The sequence below is a fragment of the Leishmania donovani genome, chromosome 14 (assembly GCF_000227135.1).
Source record: "Leishmania donovani BPK282A1 complete genome, chromosome 14".
Taxonomy (NCBI): domain Eukaryota; phylum Euglenozoa; class Kinetoplastea; order Trypanosomatida; family Trypanosomatidae; genus Leishmania; species Leishmania donovani.
Genome location: NC_018241.1, coordinates 317828 through 332290, shown reverse-complemented (window position 1 = coordinate 332290; position 14463 = coordinate 317828). Strand labels below are relative to the sequence as shown.

Genomic DNA, 14463 nt, shown 5'->3' with positions numbered 1-14463 from the left:
AGAACCGCATTGCAGGAGAGGGAGTGGTTCACGGAGCGTTCACGTAAGAGTCGCTTCTCGAGCGCTTCTTCGATGTGCGTGCTTGCCACCCTCCCTGTTCCCGTCCATGATCTTCGTATGTTTGGCTGCGTGTTTCGACCGTGCTCACTGTTGTCTCCTTCACCACCGAGGGTGGCCGAGACTGGACTAACGACCCGATGTGTGCAGCTCACCGATACAAGGCTATCACGCTCTACTCCCACGCTGTGGAGACGTGCATCGCTCCTGCGTCTTTCCCCCTCCCCCCCCCACTCCATCACAGCCGTCCTCCACCGTGTCTCGCATTCTTGTGCGCCTTCTGCGGTCACCGCCCGCCCGCACGCCACCACCCAATCGCGTCAGTTTCCCTCTTTATCCTTCTAGAACCTCTTCCTCGCCCTCGCCCCCTCTTTCCCCTCTCCCGTCACCGCGAGCCACGCGCTGTGGTGCGAGGTCGGGTGGCAGCAGTCGCGCCCAAAGCCCCGCGTATACATATGTGTAGAGGCAGGCGCACACACTCGTACCGAACACAAAAAAAAGGAAAAAATCACCGACGAGCGCACACTCACACACAACAGCAGCAACGGGGAGGTGAGGCGAGGTGTCTCTTGCGCGCTCATACGCGTTTACATAGCGAACAGGCGCGAGCCTCACGATAGTGACAGACAGAGGAAGTGGGGGGAGGGGAGAGGGGCGAGGTAAAGATCCACCGCTCATCTCAGCCTCGCCTGCTCGCTCTTGCTCTTGCTCTCTTCCCTTTGTCGTTTTCGCTCCTCTTATTGCGCGGCTAACGTCGTCGTTGTGTGCGGTGATTGTGCGTGATCGGCGGCGTCTCTGTGCACGCGCGCTCGCTTTTTCTTTTCTGCTTTCCTTTTTTTTTCTGGAACGTGGAAACTCGAGTCGACTCCGGCTTCCCTTTTTGCGTTTCTTCGTGTTGTGTCTCCCTCTGCCTTCGCTATTCCCTCTTCACCACCATCACCACTGCCGCCACGTCCCAGCCTTTCATCTGCAGTGGCAGAGCCAGGTACTATCACAACAACAGCCCCACATACCGGTGAATCGACTCGGTTTCTTGCTTACTTTTGCCTGCTGTTAGGTGCAGACAGTCGTGTTGTCTCTCCCTCTCTTTTATTCTCGTTGTTGGTGGTGTTTTCCTTCTCGTTGTCGCTGCGCCTTCACGCGCCCTTCGCTGTTTCGGTGTTTCTCGCGTCACCTCCTCGGTCTTTGTGTGCGTTGTCGTGGTCTCCTTTCCTGTTATTACTATTACTATTATGTATTGTCTTCGGCATGCACCTTGTACGACTGTCATCATCCCCATCATCATAAAGGCTCGTCATCAGCCAGCCCCCCCCCTCCCTCATCATTTGCATCCTCAAGTAGCACGACACGCTTGGCGCCGATCACAGGCCAGCCAGCAAGCAGGCTAGCACGCAGAAGAGAGAAGCACAATCATCGCCCTCGAAGCGGGTGGAGGACGGATGATGCAGAAGCGTGGGGACAACATCATCGCCAACGCTACTCCCTTCGTGGCGAGGACGAAGACAAGCGGGGTCCAATCTGCTGTTTCGTCGTGTCCGTCACCTGGCGTTGCCGTGGGTACCAGTAGCTCCGCTGACCACAAGAAAGAATGCGCAAGCAGTGCACCGAGCACCCTCGGCGCTGCAGCGTCGCCGCGTGTGTCGTCAGCTGACGCGTCAGCAATGCTGGTGACAGCGATAGCACGGTATGTGCAACATCGTCTCACAGTGCCCTCTGCCATCGACGACGCAGGTGCCGACGAGTTGCACTCGATCAAGAAGGGTGGCGCTAGAAGGAAGCGCTCATCCCCTTCAGTCAGCGGGGCGGCTTGCAGCGCGGCACTGCAGCGAGTCGGCGACAGTGATGGCGACGTGAACGCGGTTCACCTTGTCGCCTGCACGCAGCAGGTGGAGGCCCATCTGCTGCGCTGCCTCCTACACGTCGAGCTCACGCCAGGTCGGTTGCCCAATCAGCCTGAGGTCATTGGCGAGGCCCTCGGTACCCCCAGCACCACCACAGCAGCAGGAACGATGGAGGCGAGTCCGCAAGTACATAGAGCAGCGCGGCGTGTGGTAACGACGACGAACCAAGCCGCCAGCGCGGAAGGCGAACAGTCTCCGCCGCCCCGACACCCTGCCGCGTCGACAGTGGGTGACAAAAACAGCTGCAGGGGGAACACCGAGGCCCGTAGTCGCAGCCAGAGGAGTTCTATCGCCGCCGCCGCAGAGGCCTCCTCGTCTCCGCGTGTTCGTGCGTCCAGCGGCGGCACCAAGGCAAAGGAACTGTACTACACGTACACCAGCCAGGGCATACCCCCATCCCAACCGCGCCCGCGCGGCGGCAACCGTGCCGCTGTCATATCAACGTCACCAACGCGCTTGCCAAGCCGCAGCAACAGCGCTGCGGCGAGAGATACCATGAAGGATGGAACTGTCACGTTGCCGCCTCCAGCGGATAATTCAGAAGGCGATCCTCCTGCGCACACCAGAGGGTGCTCCGCCTTTCCGTGTTCCCGTGGCGGCGCCGTCCGCCCGCTGCACCCAACCGAGATACGCGCTGCTCTGCGTTCGTGGCCGTCTCGCATCGCGCAGTACGTCCTCGCGACGACTTTCGCCGAGCAAGAACTGCGGAGCGCCGCGGCAAACGCAGGTGGTGGGGCCAACGACGATGCGCCTGCAGCGCATGGAGCCGCTAGAAGCGATGCGCCGGCGAGCCATGCACAAGAAGAGGGTAGTGCTTCTGCCACTGCGTCTTCCCGAGTTGGCGACGGCGCCGAGGAAGACGAGGACGAGGATGAGGCGGGCGTCGTCATCGACGTCCTTTTACGGCGTCTGTGCGATATGTTGCAACACACCCGTCTGGCTGCGGACATCGGCGATGCTGGTGCTGGACAGCCGCCCTCCATAGACTTCCCGTCGTTTGCACGCTTCTATCTCGCAGGCGGCGATGCAGGCAACATCGCCAGCGACAGTGATACCGATGAGCACGCGCCGAGTCAGCGCTTCGGAAAAGGTGGGGACGTTCATCTGTACCTCACGCAGCTTGCCCAAGTGCTCCTCCCCACCGTCACCCCGGGCGGTGCAAGTGCAAGTGGTTTCGCTTGGCAAGACGAAGCGGACTCGATAGAGGGGCTTGCGTTATCAGGGGACATCGCCACCGACATTGGAATGCTCCTGAAGCACACGCCCCTCATCACGGCACCAAGGCACCCTTCCGAGTTGCCTGCACGTACGCCGGCGCTCGGCATTGCCGACATCAACGCCACAACACCCCTCTTGACGGCAAGAGGCGCTCTATGGCGTGCGCTGCGCTCTCTGCTCAACTTCCCCCCTTCGTCCTCGCATAACCCCACGATGTGTACGACGCCTCTCGTCGTGGGACTTGTCCGCCGCTACACCTCTTGCCGACTCGACAGCAGAAGCAGCAGCAGAAGCAATGGTGACGGCGACGGTCTTCGTGTTCGCTTCCTTCCAGCGGCGGATCTTATCAGTCCCGCGGGGGTCACAACGACCGCCGCGGCCGCGCCTGCGTCCGACGACGGCCTGCGCAACCATCAAGACGCCCCGCACGACCCTCTCCGCACGCCTGTCTTCTACACCGCTGTTTTTCTCGAGGTGACCGGGGAGGACGTCCTCCACTCGACGGCCAACGACGAGGATGCAGTGACGCTGGAGGAAGAGTCCACTTCCAAGGTGCGGTACGAGGCCGATGTGCCGGAAGTGTACCGTGATCGTCATCGCCGTCGCATGGAGGCCCAGAATCGCCGCGGCGTCCACTACAGCAGCGGCGCCACGCACGGAGGAAGTGCGGTACGAAGCGGTAGAAGCAACGTTAACGGCGATGCTGGCGCTTCGGCGTCGGCAACGAGCGGCCTCGAAGGCGCGACAGCGCTGTCGATTCGCGACCGCTGTCTCTCACGTCGTGAGTGCGCGTTGTGGGAGAAGCTGCTGGCACTTGCGCACTTCGTGCACGTCTCCGGCACACCTGCAGAGGTGGAGACGACGGCTCGGTACGTCACGCTGGTCATTCGGCGCCGGCGCGGAGCACGCCAGCAGCCACAACGCGACCCACGGCAGACGTCCAGTGCCAGTGCGACACCAGTGTCGATTGCCGAGAGCGCCGCCTTGCCTTCCGTACCGGCCTTCTTCTTTACGCTGACAGAGACCTCAGCGCTGCGGTCCGCCGCCGCTACGGCCGCCGAGGTCCGTCAGACACTCTTCTGCAACGACCATGACGACAGCGACGATCATGACGCAGTGCCTTTCGATGCTGCGCAAGGTGTTCTCACGAAAGCAGGCAGCGCTTCGTCGATTGCCGCTGCCGCTGGGCGATCACATTTCTTCGGAAGCTCTGGGCTTGGACTGCGAGCCCTGCTGGGCTGGGGCAAAGGTGCTGCCACAGCGCCGCCGGATCAGCCCGTCTCGCCAAGCTGCAGCCTACAAGACCGCAACACTGATAGCAGTATCCGGGCACGGCCGCGGCGTGAGGAGGGAGGGCCCCCGTGCCGTGCACCGCCCACAGAGCCGCCTCCCCCGGCAGTGCAGGACGAGTCGACAGAGGAGCTCATCATGGACTGGATGCACGACGCGCTGATCCCTCTGTTTTTCGAGACGACCGTATCCGGCAGCGTTGCGCCTCACCAAGGCTCAGCGGCGCCCGCCAAACCGTCGGAAGGCAAAGAGCGTGACGACAGCCATGACGATGAGTCCGCTGTTGCCGCCACGGCGGGACGTCGACGAGCGCCCTACCACTTGCGCAGCCAGCGCGTCTTGCTCGGTCGTGTGCAGGCGGTGACGCCGTCTATGGTGTACGGAAGCTTCACCACAACCGCAAGCAGCGCCACGGTGGCGCTGGCATGTGGCACGGATGCAGCCATGGAGGCCGTGGTGCGGGACAGCATGTTTGACGCTGATCTTCTCCCCTACTTGCTACTGAACCAGCTCTTCTTTGCAGCCGATGGCTCTCCGGTGAATGCGGCGCACGACACGTTCAGCTCGCCACCCCCGCGGGCTCGTTCAGCCCCGGTGCCTGAGCAGACACCCGAGCACCCGCGCTCAGCAGCGGCGGGGCAGCAGCCGTCGCAGCAGGCAACTATCCAATCACACGGACTGCGCCCGATACACTCTTTGCCGGGGTCAGCGACAGCAGCGGCGTCAGCGCACTCGCCGAATGCACACGGTCGTCGTGTTAGTTTTCTGGAGGATGCCTCGATTTCTACACCGCTGCGGCTGGACGCCAGACTCCCCGTCGCGGAGAGTGGGGTTGGATCGCCGCTGCTGCGGCAGTCGCCCAACTTTCCGAGCGCCACCTCGCCCGAGCGGTCCTCCTCTATCGCCGGATCACCACGCAGCATCCTCAAGTCAGGGAGGCGGTACAAGCGGGAGAAGCTCATCCGCAGCAGCGCGCCTGCCGCGTCCGTCGTGCCTTTTCGAAGTCTCTTCCTGTGGCGCTTGCTGGCGGCCGAGGTGCTGGGCAGTGGCGGTCGGGCCCACGACGCTTCGAAGCAGGAGCAGCAGCAGCAAGGTCTTGGTAATATTAGCGCTGTGTCCGCCACTCTGTGCACCACCTCGGTGGCCTACCTACGCTACACGCAAGCGCTGGCCGTGCGCGTCGCCTCGGACGTGGCGACAGCGGTACTGCTTGCCGGTCTGCTGGCGGAGCAGTACGCCTGCTACCGACAGCTGCGAGGCCATGATAATCAGACGCACCGAGATGGCAGCTCAGCCGTCACGGAGCGCGATCACAGCAGCATCCATTGCGGTGCGGCAGGCAGTGAGAAGAAGCACAACTCAAGCGGCACCCCAGCGGAGGTGAACGCCGAAGCGGCGCGGTGGGGCGCGCTGCGGTGCGACGACCTTCTACCCTTGGCCAACGGCGCTGCACTGGCGTTTGTACGAGCAGCCCTTGCCCCAATGCTGTGCTACGACGACGGCGCCCCTGCGCATCTGGCCGGCATTATCGCGGAGGTGGAGAGTGGTGTGGGCTTCAGCGATGCATGTGACGAGGACGAGTGCAAGTGCGAGCGGCGCGACGACCCCGACAGCGACCAGAGCAGTGCAAGTGCCACGTCCCACGTAGACGGCCACCGAGGGCGACGCGACGTTAGCAAAGATGGCGCGACACCTCATCACAGACGCACTTCCGCGCCGTCCGCCATCTCCCTCCTCTCCCCTAGCCTTCCCGCCGATGTTCTGAATCGCCTGCAGACGCTGTCTGTGGTGTGCTTGTTGCATATACGGCAGGAAGTGCTCGAGAGCATCACGCGGCCGTTGGATGTAGTGATGCGTCGCTTGACATGGGCGCTGGCAAGACTCCACCTGCATGCTCTCTGCCGGCCTCTTGATGATTTTCTGCGTCGTGGCAGCGCCACGGCGCTCCTGCGCGACGCCGATGGCAGTGCGCAGGGAGTGCACACAGAGCATCAGTTTTGGCAGCTTGTACGCGAGGTGCTTGACATGTACGGGGAGTGCCTCATGCTGCCCCATCTGCTTGACGCCGCCGCACCGCTGTTGGCGACGGTGCCGGCAGCCTCTACGGAAGATAGAGTGGTGGCGTCGGAAGCAGCAGTGAACAGACACGAAGGCGGTAGCAAGGCAGACGCGCGCGCGCACGATGAGGAGTCGTCTGGTGTGTCGTCAGAAGAGGGGGATGTCATCTCACCGCTCACGCCATACCAAGAGAGCGCGCCACCTCTGTCCTTCACTGCAGCGGTGCCTCTGACGACGAGAATAGGTGCGGCTATTCCGAAGCTCCGGCTGCCACGAGAGCAGCAAGACCAGCAGCAGCAGCAGCAGCCTGTCGTCCGCAGCGCGCGGCGGGGCGGTGTCGGCTTTGTGCCCTTGTCCTTCGTTAACGCGAGCTTCGATCCGGCCCACTCATCCTCCCTCTTGCCCGCGCAGCGCGCCGTCCTCCAGCCCACGCCCGCGCGGTGGTCTGTGGCCCGCGCCCTCGGCGGCTGGAGCGCCGACTCCGTCGACCCGGCCGACTCGTACGACTTGCAAAGTTTTGCCTTCGACGGGCGAGCGATGCGTCTGACAGGTGATGCCGCCCACGGCGCCGGCTGCCGCCGCCGCAGCGCATTGGACGGTGCCACAAACGACTTCGTCAAAGCAGCCACCTCAGCCTTGGGGCTGCAGCGGTCGCCACCATTATTCGCGAGTCTGTGCACCGACGGCACCATGCTCGGCTCACAGGCGTGTGTGCCGCTGGCTGCAGGCACAGGGACCGACATGGCCACGACCGCGCCAGTGCTGGGCAACTGCTTCAGTGGAAACAGAAGCAGCGGCAACGCCACCAGCGCGGTTGCCTCCAACAGTCGCGGCTGCCAGCTGGCCTCCAAGCAAGGCTTTGAAGCCGCGCTGGAGCTTCATCACGACTGTGCCAGCGACGCGTCATGTGACGTCGACGCAGCATTACCAGTGCGCCTGCTCCACTCGCCACCAAGGGCGATGGATGTCCCTGCGTTCGCCGCGTCGGACACAGCCGAGAGTAGACACCTGGGGCGGTCGCCGTCAGGAATCTTCGACTTCATCGCTGTGGCAACCCCGCTTTGTGTCGCCACCGCCGCCGAAAGCGCCGCCGCTGACTACGAAGGGTCGCCACTGTGTGTCATCTCGTCCGGGAGCGACGCGTCTAAGCGGCGAGTGCAGCAAGCGCAGATTTCATCGCACGGGTCGAGCTTTCTCACGCCCATCTTCGCCGTCCCCCTCCTGCGCCGCCTGCAAACGGCGGTGTCGAACAAGAGTGCAAGGGATGGGGAGGACGCGGAGGAGGGTGAGGAGAGGCAGCCACGACAGTCTCCACGGCCGACGCAGCAGCAGCCTCAGCGGATGGCCCACCAAAGGCACACTTCCCTGGTGGGGGCCCGCGAAAGCGGCGATGCGGTGACGGGATCGACCGCGCGGACAGCCGGAGAGTCGCCGCTTTCACCCAAGGGGGGCGCCGAAGTCGCCGCGATGGCGTCAGGGACATCGGTGAAGCGTCTTGTGGTGCATGTGGGCCGCGGCGTTGCCGTTGAGAGTCCGCTGCTGAGCCCTTTTGTCACCGAGGCGAAGCACATGATGGTGGAGGCGCTGCTGCTGCGCTGGGTGCTGCCGTGGTGGGCTCAGCGCACACTCGACATGGAGCAGAAGGTGGCGAAGAAGAGAGGGAAGGGACGTGATGACGCACGTGCAGGCGACGCAACAGCCACAGACTGTGAAGCTGCGCCGAACGGGCCCGCCCAGCCTCTCGTCCAGAGAGGCTGCAGCGTCAGTCCGCCCACAACCAGATCGACCGTCTCCACAGCTCCCGCTGCCAGCCGCGAGCGCCGAGACTGGTCAGCCAGGGCGGTGCCATCGGCGGCGACGTCTCAGTTGACGAAGCAGATGGCAGAACTGCAACGCGAAAACGCAGAGCTGCACGGTCGCCTTCGCAGCACGCAGCGCTTGCTTGGAGACATTCATCAAACATGCAGTGTACTGCGCATGGCTGCTCGACAGTATGAGCAGGCCATAGCACTTCAGGAGGAGGAGCGAGCACCGACGGCGGCGGAACCCACGACAGCTGCGCCGGATAGTAGCTTGTTCCTTGCGGGTGGTGCTGACACCTTGGCCTCACCGCAGCAGCTGGACTTAATCTCCCCATCGCCGCTTTCCTCGACGCCGCAGGTCGTACCTGGAAAGGGTGACGTGGGCGTGGGGAGCCCACACGGCGACGCAGCACCGGAGAAGATGATGGCGACCGACTCTGCGGCCTTCCCGCTCGAGAGCTTCTCGGTCACCTTGCCGCTTGCTGATAGTATTTCGCCGCAGCTCCTGTACTTTGCACAAACCGAGGAGGGCCGCGAGCGAGTCGCGGAGCTGTGCCAGCGCATCATTGTGCTGCTCAGTGGCGCTGCTACCGTAGAAGACAGCAAAGACAACGCAAAGAGTCTGCCGCCCTCGGCAATCGCACATGACAGTGACCTGCCTTCCCGACTCCCGTCGTCCACGTCTGCGCTGGCTACGTCGCGCTCTTTCCTGTTGCACTCTCTCAGCCAAGGCATGCAGGGCTCACAATGCTTGTCGCCACCGGAGACGACGTCGGTGGAGCTGGCTGCCACTGCCGTGTTGTGCAGTGACTGCAGCGTACGGCGCCGGCACTCCGTCGTCAGCCACGGGCCGTCGCAGCTGTTCTCGCCGTTGGAGCCGCAGTCCTTCCGCCGCACCAGCACCGCCCTCACCCTCATGTCCCTTGCGCCTGCTGGGGCGCTGGCCATGAGCAACACGATCGCCGCTGAGACACCTTGCTCGACGCCGACGCCGATTGCCGTGCTGATTCTTGGGGCCTCGAGTGACCCCAGCACTGGAAGCTCGCCGGCGCGGCTCTCTCGGCAGAGCTCCTTGCAGCAGCAGCAGCACGTGCCTCCGCTTCGGCCGTCGTCCTCCTCTGTGCGATCATCACCACCGTCGGTAGCGTCGCAGCATGTCGCCGACGCGGTCTTCAGCAGCGCAGACGTGGATGTGCAAAGGACTATACTGTCAGCCTATCCAGCAGCGGCGCCGTCGCATGCTTCATCCGTGCCGCTCACCCCAAAGGACACATCACCGCTCCCTCGGAGAGCTCCTCTGTGGAATCAGGCGACGCCAGTGGCACCGCAATTGGAACTGGAAGCGGTAGTAGCGTCGTCTCCGTGTTCTACCACGCCCATGGTGTGGTTGACACAGGTGCGACACGCGCCGCTGCAGCAGCACAGTGGTTCAGCCGATGGCGTGGAGACAGACGCACACACGTCGGATGAACAGCAGCACAGCAGGGCGAGCGGTTTTGCGGCGCCCAGCGCGGACTCGGGCTTGCACGGCACGCAAGTGGTGACGCCCTACCACGATCGCCGCCAACACCACGGCAGACACAGCGAAAACGGCGACGGCAACGGCGACGACCGCCAAGCGCCGCCTTCGACGCTTTCCTCACCATCAGTGCGCTCGCCACACTTGGCGCGGCAAACGTCCTCCATTGCGGAGTCACGAGGATCCGCAGCGTTGTCCTCCTCGATGCCGCCACCGCTGTCGTCGCCATCGCCATCATCGTCGAAGATGTTCTCTGGGGCGTCCTCCGAGCCGTCCTTCGAGGTACGCAGTCGGTTCTACGAGAATGGGTCGGCGGTCACAGCGGCCATCGTGCACAGCGGCACTCCACATGCCGTTCTCATCCGCGAGGACGACTCTGACATGCAAGACAGTGCCATCGCCGACGCGGCGGCGACGACGGCGGCAGCGGCAGATGCAGAGGTGGCGGGGAGCAATAGCGGCTTCGAAGCACCCAAAGATGAGGAAGATGACGTGGCTGGGTCCGTTGCTATGGCGGCGGGTGGTGCGAAACTCACAGGGAAGCACGTTGAAGTCGCGGAGGACGCGTCGCATGCTGATCATGAAGACAACCTGTCGGAGCAGCCGGCCGTGCTGCAGCAGACGGGTAAGGCGCCGGACTTGCAGCCATCCCTTTGCGGCATCTCCTTGCCGCTCCCCCGAATGCTGCCGGCTGCCCCACTCCCGCAGCCGTCGTGCCGGCGACCGCCGGCATCGCTAGCATTTCGCCGATCTCCTGAGGGCACCCTTTCCACAAGCTCTGTCACTCGTCGCATGTCTGTCGGGACTCCGTCGTCGTCCATCTCCTCCTCTTCCTCTCCTCCGCCGACGGTGCAACGCACCAACTCTGACGTGGCCACGCACGGTGAGCGGCACGTCACCGCCAGCGATGACGAAACAGAGCACGTGAGCCACGAGAGTGACGGTGCAAGCTGTTGCGACAGCGTCTTGCCTGTCCAGCGTGCCATTGCCAGCAATGCTGACGAAGCGGGTGATGCGGCAGGGCAGGAGCCGATCTCGATTAAAGCGGCGGTACTGCCAACGCGTCGGCCTTCCTTGCCGACGCGTGAGGACGCCAACGGTAGCAGCCCTGCGTCGGCGTCATCGATTGAAAGGGAGCAGGCAGCCCTGCATGTACGGACCGCAGTCACGGCGTCGTCATCGCCGTGGCGGGAGCGGGCACCGGTGCGGAACAGCGAGGCCGCCGTAACAGCATTGGCAGATTTGCAGCAACGCCTCTCCGGCTCGAACAGCGCCGTGGTTGAGCTGCGTCAGCAGCTGCAGCAGGTGGAGCAGGAGCTGCACGAGAAGGCAAAAGCCATGTCATGTCTCACGGAGCAGCTCGCAGCTACCGAGGCAGCGCTGGGTGCCGCCCGGCATGCAGCGACTGTGGCGGAGGAGAAGGCGCAGCAGCAACAACAGAGACTTTCCACGCCGTCGCCACCGCCGCCGCCGCGTGCGACTGTGGCCACCAGCACCGAGAAGCTGTTGCTCTCGCCCTCGGCGTTCTCCACGCTGTCGGGCAAAGAAAGGGCGAAAGAGGTAGATAGTAGAAGCCTCACCAGCACTCCTGCCGCAGCATTGGTAGAGACGGTTGTTGGCGAGTCTAAAGCTGCCGCCGCACCTGTCGCATCTGTTCCTGCTGCAACTCCGCCTCCGTCCTCAGCGGATTCATCGCCGTCGTCGCTGCGCACGCAGCCTCTGCGCCGCGTTCACGAGCTCGAGGATGAGCTGCGCAACGCCAATTTCCGCATGGGCCAGTGGCGAGCCCTGCTCGACGCCGAACGGCACGCCCACGTGGTGCAGGTGGACCAGCTCACGCAGCGGCTAGAGAGCGAGCAGCGACGAAGCGCACGTGCGAGTCGCAGCCGAAGTCGCAGCCTCTCGCCGCTTTCCAGCGGCACTGGGCCCTTGCCGTGCGTAGAGCGCTCTGCGCGGGATGAAGCCAGAGCAGCGCCACCACCAGCGCCGCCGCCGTCACTCGAGTCCTTTCCTCCTCCAGCGGCGGAGGTGCCCCGGCTCAACTTGACAACCGGCGACGGTGAACTACCACCTGCCTCACCGAGAGAGCAGCAACGCATCAACACCCTCATGGAGCAGCTGCATGTCGTCGAAGCGCACGCGGCAGAGGAGCACGCCCAGCGCGTGGCAGCCGAGGACGGTATCAGAGTCCTTGAGCGTGAGCGGCGTGTGCTTCGGGAGCAGCTGGAGGCGCTAGAGAACGAGCGGGCTATAGCGCAAGTGCAGCAGCGGCAGAAAGAGCACGACTCGGATCAGCGTGAAGAGGCCCTCCGTCGAGAATTAGAGTCGCACATGCAGACACTCACTGCCATGCACGCGGCACAGGCAGCCAGCGAAGAGTTGCAGAGGCACTTGAAGGGGGAGCTCGATGCCGAGCGCCGCGCTCGAGCAGCAGCAGCAGCCGACTCAGCAGCCGCATATATGGCTACACAGGATCGCCTTATGCGTGACGGTGAAGAGGCTCAGCAGCAGTTGCGTTGTGAGCGCGACAGGGCCCTTCAGCGAGAGAAGGAAGCACTGGCGCACGCCGCAGCTGAGGCGCAGGCCGCGCAGTTGCAAATCGCCGCCTTGCGACAGCGCATCGAGTCCACGACGGACCAGCTACGCACTGCGGAGGCAGACAGCAGGGAACACCGGCACCGCTGCATCATCGCCGAGACGCAAGCGGCAGCGCGGGAGTCGGCTCAAAAAGCGCTGACGGATCGAGTGTTGGTGCTAGAGGAAGAGCTATCCAGCGCCCGCGCTGCTCACAAACAGTGGCAGCAGGACGCCGATGAGCGCGAACGCGCCTTGCGCCGCGAGTACGAGGAGGCCGCCGCGGACGCCGGCGCTGCGATGGAGGCACAGCGCCGGGCAAGCAGCGAGCGGCTGCAGCGCTCCGAGGACGAGCTGCACGCCATGCAACGTGCGCAAGCAGTCAGGGACGAAGGGCACAGGACCGCTTTGGAAGAAGTCACTCGCAAGCTTGCGGACGCTGAGCAGGCCGCCCATCTTGCGCTGGATGATCTGCGCCGCGAGCGGGAGACTCACGAGCGCACGACCGCCGCTCTGCAGGAGGCTCAGTCGGAGAAGGAGGAGCTGCACCGGCGTTTCGAGGCCGTACTGGAAAGGCTACATCTCGCGGAGCTCGGCGCGGATGAGCACTCCCGACAACGAGACCGCATAGAAACGTTGAAAGTGGAGCTGGAGGCAGCGCGTGCACAACAGCAAGAAGCTGTGGAGAAGGCTGAGGATGCTCTCCGTCGAGAGGCAGAGACACATATGCGCACCATAGCCACGTTACAGGAGGGCAGGTCTGCCCATGATGAGCTTCGGCGGCGCTTAGAGGAAGAGTTGCAGTCCGAGAAGTTGGCGCGAGCCGCCGACACAGCAGCACACAAGGCGGCGCTTGTGAGTGCTCAAGGTCAAGTAAGCCGAGCTGAGCAGCGAGCTCAAGACATTGCCGATGCTCTTCGACGCGAGGAGCAGGCGCATGCACGCACGCTTGCCGCGATGCAGGCCGCGGAGGAGGCCAACAGGCAGCTCCTGCGCGCGCGGGCAGCTCAGGAGGCGCACGCACAGCAACGCGCCCGAAGCTGGTTGTCAGCGCGCGAGACGTGCTTATTGAAGTGGATGGAAGCAAAGACACAGCTGATGGTGGGCGCGTGTAGCATCATCGGCGCGGTGCGGCAGCCGCAGCAGACACCCTCACGGGTGTCCCCGTCGCCAACTGCTGCCGGCACCCCTACGGTGGGGTCGGAACGAAAAAACGAGAGAAGAAGCCGAGGCCGGGAAAAGCGTCACGGTCAACCCCCTGCGCCGGACGCCGTTGCCCACGTGCAGGCCGCGAGTGCTGGGCCACGAGCACAACCGGAGATGGTGGTCGTCTCTGTCGACGACCCGCTAGGGCTGCGCTATGAGCTGCAGAGCAAGGCGCGCCACATCGCCAGCCTTGAGGAACGCGTTCACCAGCTTGAAGAGGTGCACGCAGCGGACCAGCAGGTGGTATCGACCCTGCAGAAGCTTGTGGCGCAAGAAGAAATGCGCAACGGGAACGGGATCGCAGCCGCCGCACGTCTGCCCCAACCTCCGCCTCCACTGCCCATGGCCACGGCGTCGTGGTCATCCCGGTCCCCACTGCGAACGCCATCGCGGGCGTGGCCGGCACGCGACCCGACGCTGCTGGAAGGCTACAGAAGCCCCATTGCCCTCCTGTGGGACCCCCACCCCGGCAGCCACAGCAGCGCGGCAAGTCCGCCAGGCACCACGGAGCGAAAGCGGCTGACGCCCAACGAGTACCGGCAGCGCTACACCTCGCTTTAAGGGCGTCCTGCGCACCCTTTCGCGTGCCGCCATGTTTCCTGAGAAAGGCGGCACTGGCAAGGGAAGAAGGGAAACGGCGAGGTGCCGGCGCAGCACGAAGTGAGCACGCGTGCCGTCACACTTGAAACTCTCTTCAACCCTCTCTCTCTGTCGATGTGTTTTGCCAGTGGGAGCACTCGCTCTCTCCATAGCAGTGTTGCTCCGTCGACCGACCAAGCATTGTCGAAGAGAAGTGCACTCCAGAAGGCTCCCTCCCTTCCTCTTTTCTCTCGGGCTG

At 63.9% G+C, this 14463-nt stretch overlaps 1 protein-coding gene across 1 annotated transcript; it reads left to right on the top strand.

Annotated features, from left to right (window-relative positions):
* Positions 1 to 1496: 1496 nt before the first annotated feature.
* On the top strand, positions 1497 to 14186 carry LDBPK_140850 (hypothetical protein, conserved; the record flags this gene model as incomplete). Its single annotated transcript, XM_003859405.1, has 1 exon — positions 1497 to 14186. One exon carries the CDS (start codon positions 1497 to 1499, stop codon positions 14184 to 14186), a length of 12690 nt encoding a protein of 4229 aa, XP_003859453.1.
* Positions 14187 to 14463: the final 277 nt, after the last annotated feature.